This window comes from Hyaloscypha bicolor (assembly GCF_002865645.1).
Source record: "Hyaloscypha bicolor E unplaced genomic scaffold K444scaffold_117, whole genome shotgun sequence".
NCBI lineage: Eukaryota > Fungi > Ascomycota > Leotiomycetes > Helotiales > Hyaloscyphaceae > Hyaloscypha > Hyaloscypha bicolor.
Genome location: NW_020194619.1, coordinates 938,833 through 952,931, shown reverse-complemented (window position 1 = coordinate 952,931; position 14,099 = coordinate 938,833). Strand labels below are relative to the sequence as shown.

Sequence of the window (14,099 nt, the reverse complement as noted above, 5' to 3'; positions counted from 1 at the left end):
ACTAATTTAAATTAGCTATATTATAATTACTAATCTTAATAACTATTTATTTAGTTCCTAAAAGCAAATAAAAAAATATATATATAGCTTAGAAATATTCTATTTTAAGATTTAATAGAAGCCTATATACTTTTATATAGCTATTACTTTAAATTAATTTAAAGTAAAATATTTTAAATTATAAATATTATTACTAAATTCTTTTTTATTACTATAAGAAATATAAGAATATATAATAAAATTAGTAGAATTTTTATTAATTTTATTTAATAAGCTTACTTTTATAAAGTAGTTTAATTTCTTAATTTTTAATTTTTATCTTATATAGCCTAAAAGATATAATTTTAAAAAATATATATTTCTTTATTTACTTAAAACTAATTAGTAAATACTCTAACTAATTTCAGGCTATAATACTAATAAAAGATAAAAACGAAATATATTAAAAGATTTTTAAGTTAATATATATTATATTTTTCTTTAATATTTTAAACTAAAAATTTAGAATTAATTACTAGCTTATTATAATTAAAGAATAATTAAATAAGAATTTTATTTTTAGTTTAGAAAATAACTTAATCTATTTTCGAGATTTATATTAAGATTTATATACTATATTTAACTTTTAAGATTCTTAGATTATTTATATTTATAAAATAAAGCAAATAAAAATAATAAAAGTAAAATATTTTATATTTCTTTTAAATTTTAGTAACTAATAAAATAAAAGCAAAAAGTGTCTAGAAAGTAGAAACTAATAAGTAAACTCGAAATTCTTGTTTCTTAAAGCCTAGTAATAAATAATTCTATAAATATATAGAGTTATTAAAAATTTCTATTTAGTAGAACTATTCTAATATAGTAAAATTTACGAGCCGGTTTAATAAGAATTATAAGAATATTCGGATATATTTAGAGAAGTTTAGAATAGCTACTTCTAATATAATTTATATTAGGTTCTTAATAGTATAAGATATACTTTAATTCTTTATCTTCTTTCTATAGGGTTTTATAGAAATATTAAGATATTATTTACTAACTAATATTATAGATTAATAATTAAGTCTAGAGCCTACTAATAATATAGGCTAGATAATCTTATATTATATAGCTTTTTAAGGAAATAATAATAAACTTAAGAAGCTATTAAAACTATATATTACTATATATTATAGTAAAGATATAGTTCTAAAGATTCTGCTTAATAATAATATTAATTAAAACAAATAGAACTTTAGTAGCCAGATATTACTATATAATACTATATTAAAAGAATATATATTTATAGTAGTAATTCTTATAGCTAGAGGAGCCCAGATAGAAATCCGCAATAACGAAAGAAAGACCCCGCTATATACTGCAGCTTGCTACGGACATGAACTTATAGCCAAACTACTAATTGAGAAGGGAGCAAATAACGAGCCCACCCTCAAAAGTCCGTGTTTTTAGGGCATTTCGCTAAGAAGCGAATGCCAAACCCAATTTTGTGCCTTTTATCTTATTCTCTAAATCGCTTTAAAAGAGTTTTAAAACTCACTCTAGCTTCTTTAATTATATATATATATAATATAATAGGTCACAATTAATAGTTGTTGTATATTTGTCAAGTGAAGTGGGAGACTTTGGTTTTGCGATGCCTGAAAATATCGCTAAAAACACGGACTTTTGAGGCCGGGCTCGTAAGGAAGCGAGAGCTAATGGGGAGTGGATATCGTTATATGTAGTAGCTTGGTTTGGCTACGAGTCTATCGTACGATTACTGCTGGACGGCAGTACTGACATGGAGATAAGGAGCCAAGAGGGATTGATGCTGCTTCACTGCTCGATTCAGAATGGATATAATATAGTAATATCGCTGCTGATTAATAGAGGCGCCGACAAGACTGCCAGGACCGTGAGCGGACAGTTGATACTACACTTTGCAGCAACGTTCGGATGCGACGCAATGTCAAGGCTACTGCTAGATCAAGGTGCCAAAATAGAGGCAGAGGACCGCAATGACAGGATATCTTTGTACGCCGCTGCAAAGGCTAGGTACAAGAAAGTTATAAAGTTGCTGTTGGATAGAGAGGCAAAGAAGAACGTCAAGGCTACAGGTGGATGGACGCCATTGCATGCTGCGGTGTGGTATAGCTACGAGGCGACATCAAGGGTGTTAGTAGGGCATGGTACGGATACGGAGCTGAAGAGTGATGATGGAGAGACGGCGCTATTTGTTGCGGCCAGCTATAGACACCTGGAGATTGTGAAGTTGTTGGTTGAGAATGGTGCGGATAAGATTGTGAAGACTAATTTGAGAGGGAGGAGGACGAGGATACGGTAAACGCCGGAGAGGGTCGCGGAAAGCAATAGTCATTGGAGAATGGCACGATTCTTGAAGAGCCCAACTTGAGATTCTGCGTTGTTAGAGGCATAAAGTAGGGGTGAGTGTGGAGTTTATATAGATTGGATCGGAGATTGCTATTTAATAGAGAGTAGGCACATTTAGTATATAACAGACTGTTTGACCAATTGACCATTAAAACATTAGATTAAACCATCCACGCCGTATACGAAATACTGACGTCGTCTCCCCTACTATACGAACATAAAAAAGCCATGATTAATTATGCAACAAATTCGACAAAAGAGAGAAATCCAATCTAAGGCGTCACTGCCGGTCCAGCCGAAGGCGAAGACTCATTTCGGCCTCTTCCCCTGTCAGAATACGGACTATGATTATCCTCATTATCCGGATCCCGAGGTCTTCTCCTGAAGAAGAACCAGAACAAAACAGAAGCGGCCACAGCCGCTACAGCTACCGAGCCAACGCCAATACCGGCATCCGCACCTTTGCTCAGTGTGGTCGACCGACCCTTGACAGGGTAGTTCATGGCGTATACTACGTTGACGACAGTGCTTGTGGTTATTGATGGACCGGTAGGAGCTGCAAAGTCTGTGGCCGAGGCATCGGTAATGGATGGAGGTGTCAGATAGTTAGATGTTGTGCTATAGCATGGTGTTATTCCTCCGAGCGGGGTGTCCCAGAGCAAGTATCCCCTGATTCAATTAGTTGAACTTCATCTTTTCAAGTGGTGTATAGATTGACACTTACGAAGGACAGCAGAAGGAAGATGAGATAGTCTGGTAGTCTGCTGGACAGTCTGGCAGGGTATTTTGATTGGTCGTACTCGCAGAAGGAAAGTTGAGTTGAGTTGTGGGAGCCGGTCCTGCAGCTGTAACGGTCGCGGTTGTGCTGCTTACTTGGAATGGACAGCAATCCGTTTTGTCGCCCACACAGCCAACTACTCCGATATAGAACACTGATGTCGTTTGAGGTCCGTTAACCAGCGAGAATTCGGGAGTGGCACAAGTCCCGGTAAGGAGAGGTCCGGATCCATCCCATCTTGAAGCTGTTGAGCGAGGGGAGATTGTAGATGTGATGAATTTCACAGAGTTGATACTTGAGGACGTTGCAGAGGCTTTGGAGCTTGCGCTCTTTGGAGTAGTTGACAAAGTTGGTGTTATAGTTGGTGTAATGATTGGGGGTGTTATGAGTCTGGTGGTAGGACTTGGCGAAGGCGACGGGGTGGTAGGTGGAGGACTTCGTGAAGGGGATGGCGTAGTAGGGCTCGGAGAAGGTGTTGGAGTAGTGTGAGGGGGACTCGGTGAGGGCGAGGGCGTGGTGGTAGGCGGAGTATACGTAGACGTTGGGGGTGCAGAGCTTGGAGGCGCGGGGCTACCGATCGATGTTACGATTGTAGCTATACCAGTACCACTCGACACCCTCAAAGTACAAACATTGTCTGGACAGCATGCCCATGGTGAATAATCGCCGTAGATGGTAGAGCAATGCAATCCAGCAGGGCAAGGTTCGCACGACTCCCCGACAATAGGACACCAATAGAGACCGTCTGGGCAGCAAACTAGAGCAGCGTCAATGCATGTACTACCACAGCATTGCTCAGTGCCTAAAAACCCTTCGTCAGCGATAATTCTGCTTTATACAAAGAAGACTTTAGCTGATTCGTACTTGCACATGAGCCACAAGTATTTTGACGACCGGAAAGTAGATTTGAGGAGTGAAGTACATGGGAAACGTTGTAAGAACCCCTGGAGACGGCAGGAGCAATGAACAGCAAGATGAACCAGTACATGATTAACCTTTGGGGGCACATGCACCTTACTGTGTCCATGACCGAGGACGAGGCTGGGGATGGAAGAGAAGCTAGAAACCTGGCAGCAGCCGCACTTAATACGATTTTCTCAAGCCATTGGCCTAGTCCAACTGCGGGACATGCCGCTCCCTCGTCCCAGCCTCCTCTCGCACCGACTAGGTGGGCCCGACACATTCGGAGGAGAAGTGTTGGGGCAGATACCTCAATAAAGGATTAGGCTGCATCGGTGCCAAGGTCAAAATCTGCTGTCTCATCACAGAACAGCAGAGCGCACGTGTGGCAGCAAATGCGTTCTGGCGGCACTCGCAACTAGAACTGATTGGCGACCTCATCGTCGTTTCCTAAGCCACTTTGCGCCATGCTCGAGAAGGCAGTCTCTGTACGGAGGTACCCAAAATAAGACGGACATTGTAACACAGCATATGCACCGTGGGGGGTTTTCGGCCAAAGAGCTCGCAGAGCGTATCCTGGGCTGCAAGACGTGACCAAAACCTCAAAGCCTCAACGCCTCGGAGCCTCGCTCAAGGCCGCCAGAGGAGGTTGGTGGAAGCCAGGCTTGGGACCTACCGCCTATTTCTGCCCTGATCGGACAACAGTTCCGTGAGTTTCAATCGCCTACGCTGATTGCGTGAGTCTGCTCTGTGAAGTAACAAAGTACAAGAAGGTGAGAAGAGCCATTTTCCCCTAGAGTAAGGATTCATAATGGTCATTGATAGTGGAAGATAGCAGCGTTACACAAAGCCTCTCACCCGTGCTACCCGTGGGTGTCCGAATTCGCTACGCACAGGCCAAAAACACCAAAAACACGAAATCGCGATTTTCCTCTCAAGTAAACAACCACACCAATTGCTCAATATGGCCCCAACCACACGTCGCAATTTGAGGATTACCCCTCCCCCTGGTCCTTCAGAAGGCCAAGAAGCTAATACTGTGAGAAAACCCCGGTTCTATAATGCCTGGGATAGGGAACACGAGAACCGGTCCATGCGAGCGATCTGTAAGGATTACAATATTACAGAAGGAACAGGCCGCCTTTGGAAGAAGCAGAGGGAGGAATTAGGGTCTCTGGCATATCGTCATACGCGCAAGCTATCGTCAAACCTTGGAAGACGCTCGAAAGTCACAAAAGCAGTCTGCAAGATGCTCGTTTCTCTATTACGAAATCAGGTCCGTAATCAATTATATAATATATAGATTGCCTACCATAATATACCTGTTAAGCAGCATTAATTACAAAAGAAATTAAGAGAGTATATAAACGGCGGTCAGATTTATAAGGCAGTATTTATAAAGAAGGAAATCTCAGAGAAAAATAAGGAGGAGAGAGTATTATATGGTAAGGAGTATAAGGACAAGAATGTGGACGATTTTTGGAGATATATCTTTTTTACTAATAAAGTATATATCGACCCTATAATATAGCAAGCTTCAGGAATACTTAGGGAGCATGTAAAATGCTATAATAATGAGAATATTATAGAGAGGGAAAAGGAAGGGCGTCAAGTTCCATATCGCGGCATGGATTACCTGGGATACAAAAGCAAAGAAGCTTGAGTTTTACTATAATGAAGAAAAGGAGGTTATATAACCCCTAATACCTTCTAAACCTCATTGCCGCTCAAAGACCGAATCAAAGAACGAATATCAAGCCAGAATTCGCGAATAAGAGGCCCTAAAGCCTTATAAAGTCGAAGTCAAGCCACAGGGCAATTCCATAACCCAAAAGTACTATACTGAGCGTCTCTTACCAGTATATATCGAAGCTATTCAAGAGGCTCGCAATCGAGAGCCTGGACCGTGGGTTTTGCAAGAGGATAGGGACCCCTCTTATGGTATAAGAAAGAAGGGCTTAGTACGCAGGCTTAAAGACCTGAATTCGATTGACAACTTTAAGTACCCTGCCCAGAGCCCTAATTTGAACCCAATTGAAGCTATTTAGAATATAATCAAGCAGCGATTGCAGTATAGAATATTCTATTCTGACGAGAAGGTAAAGGGGGCTTTACAGGAGGAATGGAGCAAAGTAATAATGGAGGAGGTGCGAAAGCGCATTTCAGATATGCCTGGGAGATGCCTACGCCTTACTAAAAACGGTGGAAAGCCTATTAAGACTGCATTGTAGTAATGAAGCTGTAAAATAGTGACATTAATTGATTTCTGAGCCCCTTAGATTTTTGGTGTTTTTGGCCCGTGCGTAGCGAATTCGGACACCCACTGGTGTCTCACAGCCCGAAATTAGTCAGCATCAAGCCTATCATCTAGGGATTCGATTGAGGGGGCGGGGTAATATTTCGTAAAAGCCCCTGCCCTCTCGTGATAGCTTACGACGGCCGCAGGCTTACCAGCTTCACAATCTTTAATGTCGAGCATACCTCTCCAGCCCACCAAGGTGCGACTTTGAACACTTATAGTTCCCTTGGTACGCAGATCACGGCATAAAGTGACGGGATTACAGGGCATAATTATATGCAGTCCACTAAAGTGCCCTGTAAGGTCTTACTTGCCCCCTGAAGGCTATTTCGCTTAAAAAAAGGGGCTTGCAGGTGGGGTAAATCACCTGATAAAATTAATCATATTTGAAGATATACTTTAGCTATATACTGCTTCTTTCTCTTGGCCCTTCTTTCGCCCTTCCTTATACTCGTTCCCTCCCTCTAATCTAATTACCTCTTTTACGTAATAAGGAATTGCCTCAATCCACTCTTGAATTTTTCTTTGAGGAAGATCCTTCTAGTATTTCTCCCACCTTACCCTTAGCTTCTTTCTATTACTCATAGGTCCCCGCTTCGTAGTTTCTTTCTTTATATAAAACCATATAGGCTTAATAGTATTGAGATCAGGTAAGTTACTTGGCCAGAGCATTTTCATAATCCTTTAAAGGTTATAAATCCCTTATTAGTAATGAGATTTATAAACTGGTATATTATTCTCCTAAATAATAGTATTTAGACGATTCTTTAGGTATTCCTTTATAAAGGGCAAGAGCTTTATAGTAAGGATTTCCCTTTGGTATTAGTACTAATTAATTCCTCTATATCTATTCTTTACTATAAAAGCTCCGGTTTTCTTATTATATTTCTATATTTTTCTCGTTCTATTAGGTTTCTTACTATAGACTTTAATCTAATCCCTTAGCTACTTCCTTTACTCTTTCTCTTATTTCTGTTTATTAGTCTTCTTAATTAAGGAATTCCTTATATCTAAATTAGCTTTTCTCTCTCGCTTTTACTAAGCTATTTCCTTTTCCCATATATAGTATAGCCCTTTTTTATTATATGAGAATAATCCCTAAAATATAAACTCTAAAAAGCCTTTCTAGTATCTCTTTATATAATACTTATTATAAGCTTCCCCTGGAAGCCTTTAGACTCTTTTTTTCTCTTATATATTACCTAATTATATTACTATTTCGTCTATAAAAATTATATTTTTCTAATCTTTAAGACTCTAATACTTGTACTTTAAATACTAGTCTAGCCTTTTCTTTTTACTAAACTTATTTAAACCAGGCTTTACTATTAGTTTATACTAAGAATAGCCAGCTATTATAAGAACCTTCTAAACTATCCGGGGAGCAATCTCGTAACCTCGTTTCCTTACTTCCTTTATAATAACAATATAGGAGAAACTATAAATAGTCGAATTTTGAAGTACTACTTATAAGATATACTTAATTATAGCAGGCGAGATTACTAGCCTACTAGATCAAGATTAATTAAGTATATAAGAGGTTTCTAGAGGCATATTCTCATACTCTCTTTATCTATATTACCTAGTAAGGCTTGCAAGCTTATAAATACGAGTTCTGAATACTCCTATAACTTTCTTAATATTGCCTATAGATCGTCTTTACTCAAGTATATAAATAGCCTTAATTCTAGTACTAGTAGAATACTTTTTATATATAATATTAGGTATAGTAAAAGCTGTAGAAGTAGCTATAGAAGGACAAAGAGGAAGAATAAGGCTTGGTATAATCGAATTATTGTCTTTATCTTCTAAATCAGATAGTAAATTATACCAGGCATCCTCTTTATCTTTAGTAGCTATACTATAGGCTAATTCGTCTGAATTAGAGGAATTAGGAGAAGAGGAGAGCTCTAATTAGTTATCTAATAAATCAGGGAAGTCAAACAAACCACCAAAGGTAGCCATAATTACTAGCTTTAAATAGGAAAGTGAGAGTAAAGAAGAGAGTGAGTAAAGAGCTTGGGGGGAAGTCAAACAAACCACCAAAGGTAGCCATAATTGCTAAGGGAAAGTGAGAGTAAAGAAGAGAGTGAGTAAAGAGCTTGGGGAGGGGTGAGAAGGGGGGTAAAGCTCACTTTACCCCGCTACCGATTGCGGACGTACGCCTAAAATACAGGGGCTAAGGGCCCTATCAAAGCCTGTGGCTTAATATAACCTTCTAATCGGGCTACATTATGTTTCAGGGAGCTTTCAGGGGCCTTATGCCTCTATTGGAAGGTAATTACGGGGCTTACAGGGCTCGCTGAGACACTGCAGGCCCTATTAGTGGCCCTATAATTATGCATGCACCTGTAATCCCGTCACTTTATGCCGCGTTCTCCGTAAAGTGCTAATCTGTTCAGATGCTGGAACCTCCTTTCTCTCAAACTATCACATTCACGCCATTTTCTAATCCACCACCTCTCAGCCCACCAGCGTCTGATCATTATTGTTCTTCTAAAGCAATATAATGATATTTGCCGAGTAGAATTGTTATTTATGCTTCAGCTAGCACAGGATTTACATTCAATTTTGCAAGCCGGAAGCCAATAATATGGGATCGGCAAAGATGCAAAATTGGAAGATTTCTGTCTTTTTTTGCTTGCACTAACTTTAAGTACTTCAAATATATTAGCCAGATGGATGACCCGAGCTTGGTGTGTTTACTGACTATAATAATTACTAAGTTTATTAGTGTCCTTACAATGTGCTCAGGAAGTCCCAAGCAACGGGCGTGAGGCCGCGCAGCTCAATTTCATGCCCTTAGTATGGCTAGGACTGGGGAGACTTGCAACCCATATAATCTATTAATAATGCTATCAAAGACATAATTCATACTAATGTTCGGTGTAACTCAAGAAGTATATAGCGCTCCCTAAGAAGGCTGAGCACCCTTGGTATGGATAGTCAAAGCCTTTGCCGGCAGCCCGAGGACAGAGATACTGAGCCCGGATATGGCGGCCAAGACTACTGATACGGGAGAATACATGCTCCCGTTTCCGGGGGCCTGCCTCCTTATTAGCCCATTTGCAAAAGGCATAGTATAGTATAGGGGCCATAGGCTGCTCTTTTACTTCTATAGAAGCTATAGAGTCTGTATCTGAATCTTTGTCCGCTAGTATCTTGATTTCCCAGTCTATATCAGACTCTATCTCGGTCTCTCCTTAAGAGATATCTTTCTCCTTCTCCTCTTCCTTATCTATATCTATACTCGCATATATATAGTAACTCTTTAGGTGCCTTATTTTCTTTAGTATCTTATATTAATAAGGGGTTTCTTGCTTTTTATAGAGTTATATAAGGTTATTAATAAGCTTGACCTATATTTCAAGAATTTAATTTTTAGTTATACTATTAAATAGCTTAAAGAATAGTTTGGCTACTTTGCTTTACTTTTCGAGCTTATATTTGAGGATTAATAAAGTAATTATATTAACTAGACAAATGCCTTATAATTATTAATTAACTTTAATAATATAAATAGGTTTATAAAACTCTATAATAATCTTTTTAAGTAAATTATTCTTTAAATAGTATTTTAAAGTATTAATATTAGCTTATATATTTTCATATTTTTTAAACTATTTTATTTTCTTGGCTGCTTTAATAATAAAATAGCTTTAATTCTTGAACTCTTAAATATATTAAATATATTCTTTAATAAATTTAAAGAACTCGAAATATAAACTAATTTCAAACTTCTATATATTTATTAAAGCATTCGAGATTCTCTTATAGCAAATTAGTTTATTAATTACTCGAATAGAATTATTTTATTATATAAAGCTAAAATATATTATTTAATAGTTCTAATTAATAAATAATAATAAATAATATTATTTATAAATATCTTTTTAATAATTTATAATTTACTAATACTTTTAGAAATTAATATTTCTATAATAATATATATTAGTTAAGCTTAATATTAATTTAAAATAATTTATAAAAAGAAATATTAAAATTTTATTTTTTAATTATTTCTTTAAAGCTTATTATAAATTATAGAATTTAAGCTTTTTTTTAAATTTATTTATTTAGTTAAAATAAATAAAATAATACTAATATTTTAAATTATTTAGAGTTTTAGTTTCAAAATATATAAATTCTATTAATAATATATTTAATACTTTAAAAAATAGATTTTTATATTTAGTTTTTATTTTATTAGAAATAAATATAATTAGTATTAAATAAAATAACTAGATTATAAATATTATTAAATACTAAAGCTAATATAAAAATAACTTTATAATATATAAAATTCTTTATTTTATAAAATATAAAAAATATATTATTTTAAATTAGCTAATTAAAGAAATAAAAATTAAATATAAAAAGTATTTTATTTTATTTATTTATTTCTCTTTTTATTAAATTCCTTAATATATTTTAAATTAAGTATTAGTTTACTAGTAATATATAATATTATTATATAATATATATAAAATACTAGTTATATTAAATTAGTAAAGTTATTATTTAGAAATAAAAAGTATAATATTATAATATTAATATATAATTCCTAAATTTACTAAGCCTAATAAAATCTAGTTTACTTATTAAGTTATTTATATAACACGAAATTATATAACTATTAATAATTATAATTATATTAATACTAGAATTTTTCTAAAAACGCGAAAAATAGTATTTCTTTTTTAATTATATATAAATTTCCTAATTCGATCTAATACTAGATTTTCTAAATATTTTATATATTTATATTACTTTTAAGGTTTCGGTTATATATTAAAGGCTATAGTCTTTTATATATAACTTTTCTTTTATAATATTTTCTTATTTTATATATTTATTTTCTGCTTTATTTATATTTAACTTATTTCTTTATATCTAATTATATTATATTTATATTAATTAGATATTTAAGAATATTTACTAGTTTTAGTTTTATTATAAAATTAATAAAATTAAATTTTCCTTTAATTTATTTAATTTCTATAATCTCTTATTATTTATATATCTAATAAAAATATATTAGATTAATTATTAGATATTTCTTTTAAATAGTATTTAATTTAATAAGGCATTTATATAATAATTTCGAATTTATATAAACTACTAGTAATAGTTCTATTTCTAGTATTTTATTAATTATAGATTTAATTAATGTATTTATATTAAAGCTATAAACTATATTATAGAATTTCGAAACTAGAATACTTCTAGTAATTCTTTTATATTTAATAGAAAACCAATAAATAATATTAATATATTTAGTTTTATTTACTAAAACTAGAATATATCTAATTTAGAAAAAGAAATCTTTATTATTTATAAATAAAGTATTTATAAAAATAATTAAATATAAAAACTTCTTTATTAGTTTTATAAATCTTAGTTTTCTAATAATATTTTTAATTTACTATTAAATATCTTTATTAAATATCTTTATATTAGTTTCTAAGGATTTAATAGTTTAAATAATAATTAATAAATTATATAAAGCTTTTAGTTAATAGACTAATATAATATATATTTCTTTAATATATTTTTCTAATATATTAGTTTTTAATAAAAAGATATTAATAAATAGTATTTCTATTACTTATAATAGTAATATTTTTTATAGAAATAGTTTAGAGGTTTTTATACTAGTATTCCTATATAAAAGTAATTCTAATAGTATTTATACAAATAATACTTTTATTAAACTTGAGATTATAATTAAAAATAAAGCATTTATATTTCTTAATTAAAAACTTAGCTTTTTAGAGCTTTAGTTATTCTGTTTTTATAAAATTATTAGTTTAAAAACTAATAATTTTAAAAAATTATTTATTATAGAAAAGGCAAGAATTATAAGTTAATTATTTTATAAAAAGCTTATTAAAATAATAGAAATAATAAGTTTTAAACTAGTAATTTCTAGTTTCTAATATATTATATAATAGTTTTATAATTTTTAAAATATAATAATTTTTTAAATTTAGTTTTTTAGTAAACTTATAAAATAAGTTAATATAAAAATTATAATTAAATAAAGTTATTAATTAAATATAAGCTTATAAGATATTATATAAATATAGTTTTATAATATCTATTATTATAATAGTAATACTAAAAATAATTCTTTAACTAATATATTAAATAATAAATAATTATATTAATATTATATATTTCTTATTATTATTATTAGCTTAAATAACTAGTCTCAATTTCTTAAACTTTCTTTTTATATTTTTAATTTTATTAATAAATTAGAAATTAAAAATATATACTTTTTTTAATATTTGAGATCTAGAAATAATCTTAAATATATTCTTTTCTAGAAAACTAATAACTTTAACTTAATAAAAGTTCTTATATAAATTATTATTCTATAGAAACACTATAATATCCGGGTTCTTATAAAAGCATTTTCTATTATATTTTAATAAAATAATAAAAATAGTAAAAGAAATTATATTTATATTATTTTTAGTTTTATTATAAAGTTTAGAAATAGTTTTAGGTTTAAAGCTATTAGTAATAACCTTAATATTTCTTATATAAAAGGGCTTTATAAAGATTAAATAGAAAGTAATATTATTATATAATAGAACTAGTATATAATTCTTTTTATTAATAGCTACTAGTTTATATAATTTATTCTAGTTATTAGATTAACTAGTATTTCTTTTATATTATATAAAAATATTCGAATTTAAGAAAAGTTTATAAATATTAATAATACTAGAACTATTTCGGGTATTTAGAATATTTATAATCTAGTATCTAATTTGAAGCTTTTAAATTTCTATTAATAATTTTACTAAATTTAATAGTATTATATTTAATTATTATAAATTAAAATAATTAAAATAATACTATTAAATTTAGTAAAATTATTAATAGCTTTAAAAGTTATTTGAAAAATATAATATTCTTATTAGTTCTATTAATTTTAGCTATAATAATAAAATAAATATATTAAATCGGGTTATAATAGTATTTTATAATTCTAATAGAATTATAAGCTTTTATAAGAATAATTTTGACCTTAATTCCTATAATATTTATAAATTAAATAAACTTTTTATTAGTGAATTATATTCTAGTATTTATTATAATCTAATTAAAAGAACCTAAATAAATATTAATCTAATACTATTTTAGAATATTTCAAATATATAAAATACTAATATTTCAAAGCTATTAGCCGATTTAATATTAAATGCCTTTATTAATAATATAAAGTAATTAAAGCTAATATTATTTTTTAGATTAAACTTGAATTATTTTAGTAATTATTCGAATTTCTAGTATTATTTATAATATTTTATAAAGTATTTAAAGGCTTTTATATTAATATTATAGCCTATTTATTCTAGTATATTTCAGGGTTTACTAATAAATAAATAACTAAAATAGTAATATAAATATTATAATTTAATTTTTATAAGAAAACAGGAATTATAAATAAAGAATTCGGAAATAAAGCTTTATAATATAATATTTTAAAACAAGAAAAAGTATTTAAAACATTATATTATAAATATATAATATATAATAAAAATAATAAAATTATTAATAAAATTATTAAAATAAATCCCTAGCTTATTTATATTAGCTAAATTAAATAAAAATAGAGTTTCTATAAATATAATATAGAATTATACTTATTTAATTAATATTTTTATTATTATAAATCTAATAGAAAATATAAATCCGATACTAAACTAGATATTAATTTCATTTTTAGTAATTTCA

The 14,099-nt window shown here is 30.8% G+C and overlaps 3 protein-coding genes across 3 annotated transcripts; 2 read left to right on the top strand and 1 right to left on the bottom strand.

The window, feature by feature from the left end:
• Window positions 1–1,741: 1,741 nt before the first annotated feature.
• Window positions 1,742–1,924, top strand: K444DRAFT_512832 (uncharacterized protein; the record flags this gene model as incomplete). The annotated part of the gene is made up of 1 exon (XM_024873500.1): window positions 1,742–1,924. A coding segment is annotated over one exon (183 nt), but the record flags the coding sequence as incomplete, so codon positions are not given.
• Window positions 1,925–2,446: 522 nt separating this feature from the next.
• K444DRAFT_42391 (uncharacterized protein) lies at window positions 2,447–4,222 on the bottom strand. The gene is made up of 3 exons (XM_024872727.1): window positions 4,013–4,222; window positions 3,095–3,950; window positions 2,447–3,039 (listed from the first exon to the last, which is right to left on the bottom strand). Exons 1-3 carry the CDS (start codon window positions 4,173–4,175, stop codon window positions 2,643–2,645), a joined length of 1,416 nt encoding a protein of 471 aa, XP_024733899.1. The 5' UTR covers window positions 4,176–4,222; the 3' UTR covers window positions 2,447–2,642.
• A 686-nt stretch (window positions 4,223–4,908) lies between these two features.
• K444DRAFT_692357 (uncharacterized protein) lies at window positions 4,909–5,570 on the top strand (the record flags this gene model as incomplete). Its single annotated transcript, XM_024887818.1, has 1 exon — window positions 4,909–5,570. A coding segment is annotated over one exon (443 nt), but the record flags the coding sequence as incomplete, so codon positions are not given.
• Between the last annotated feature and the right edge of the window lie 8,529 nt (window positions 5,571–14,099).

Coding starts and splice junctions, on each gene's coding strand:
- K444DRAFT_42391 (XM_024872727.1), bottom strand. CDS start 4,175: ATGGACACAGTAAGGTGCATGTGCCCCCAAAGGTTAATCATGTACTGG. Junction 3,951..4,012: donor TACTTGTGGCTCATGTGCAA/GTACGAATCAGC, acceptor AAGGGTTTTTAG/GCACTGAGCAATGCTGTGGT. Junction 3,040..3,094: donor TCTTCCTTCTGCTGTCCTTC/GTAAGTGTCAAT, acceptor TAATTGAATCAG/GGGATACTTGCTCTGGGACA.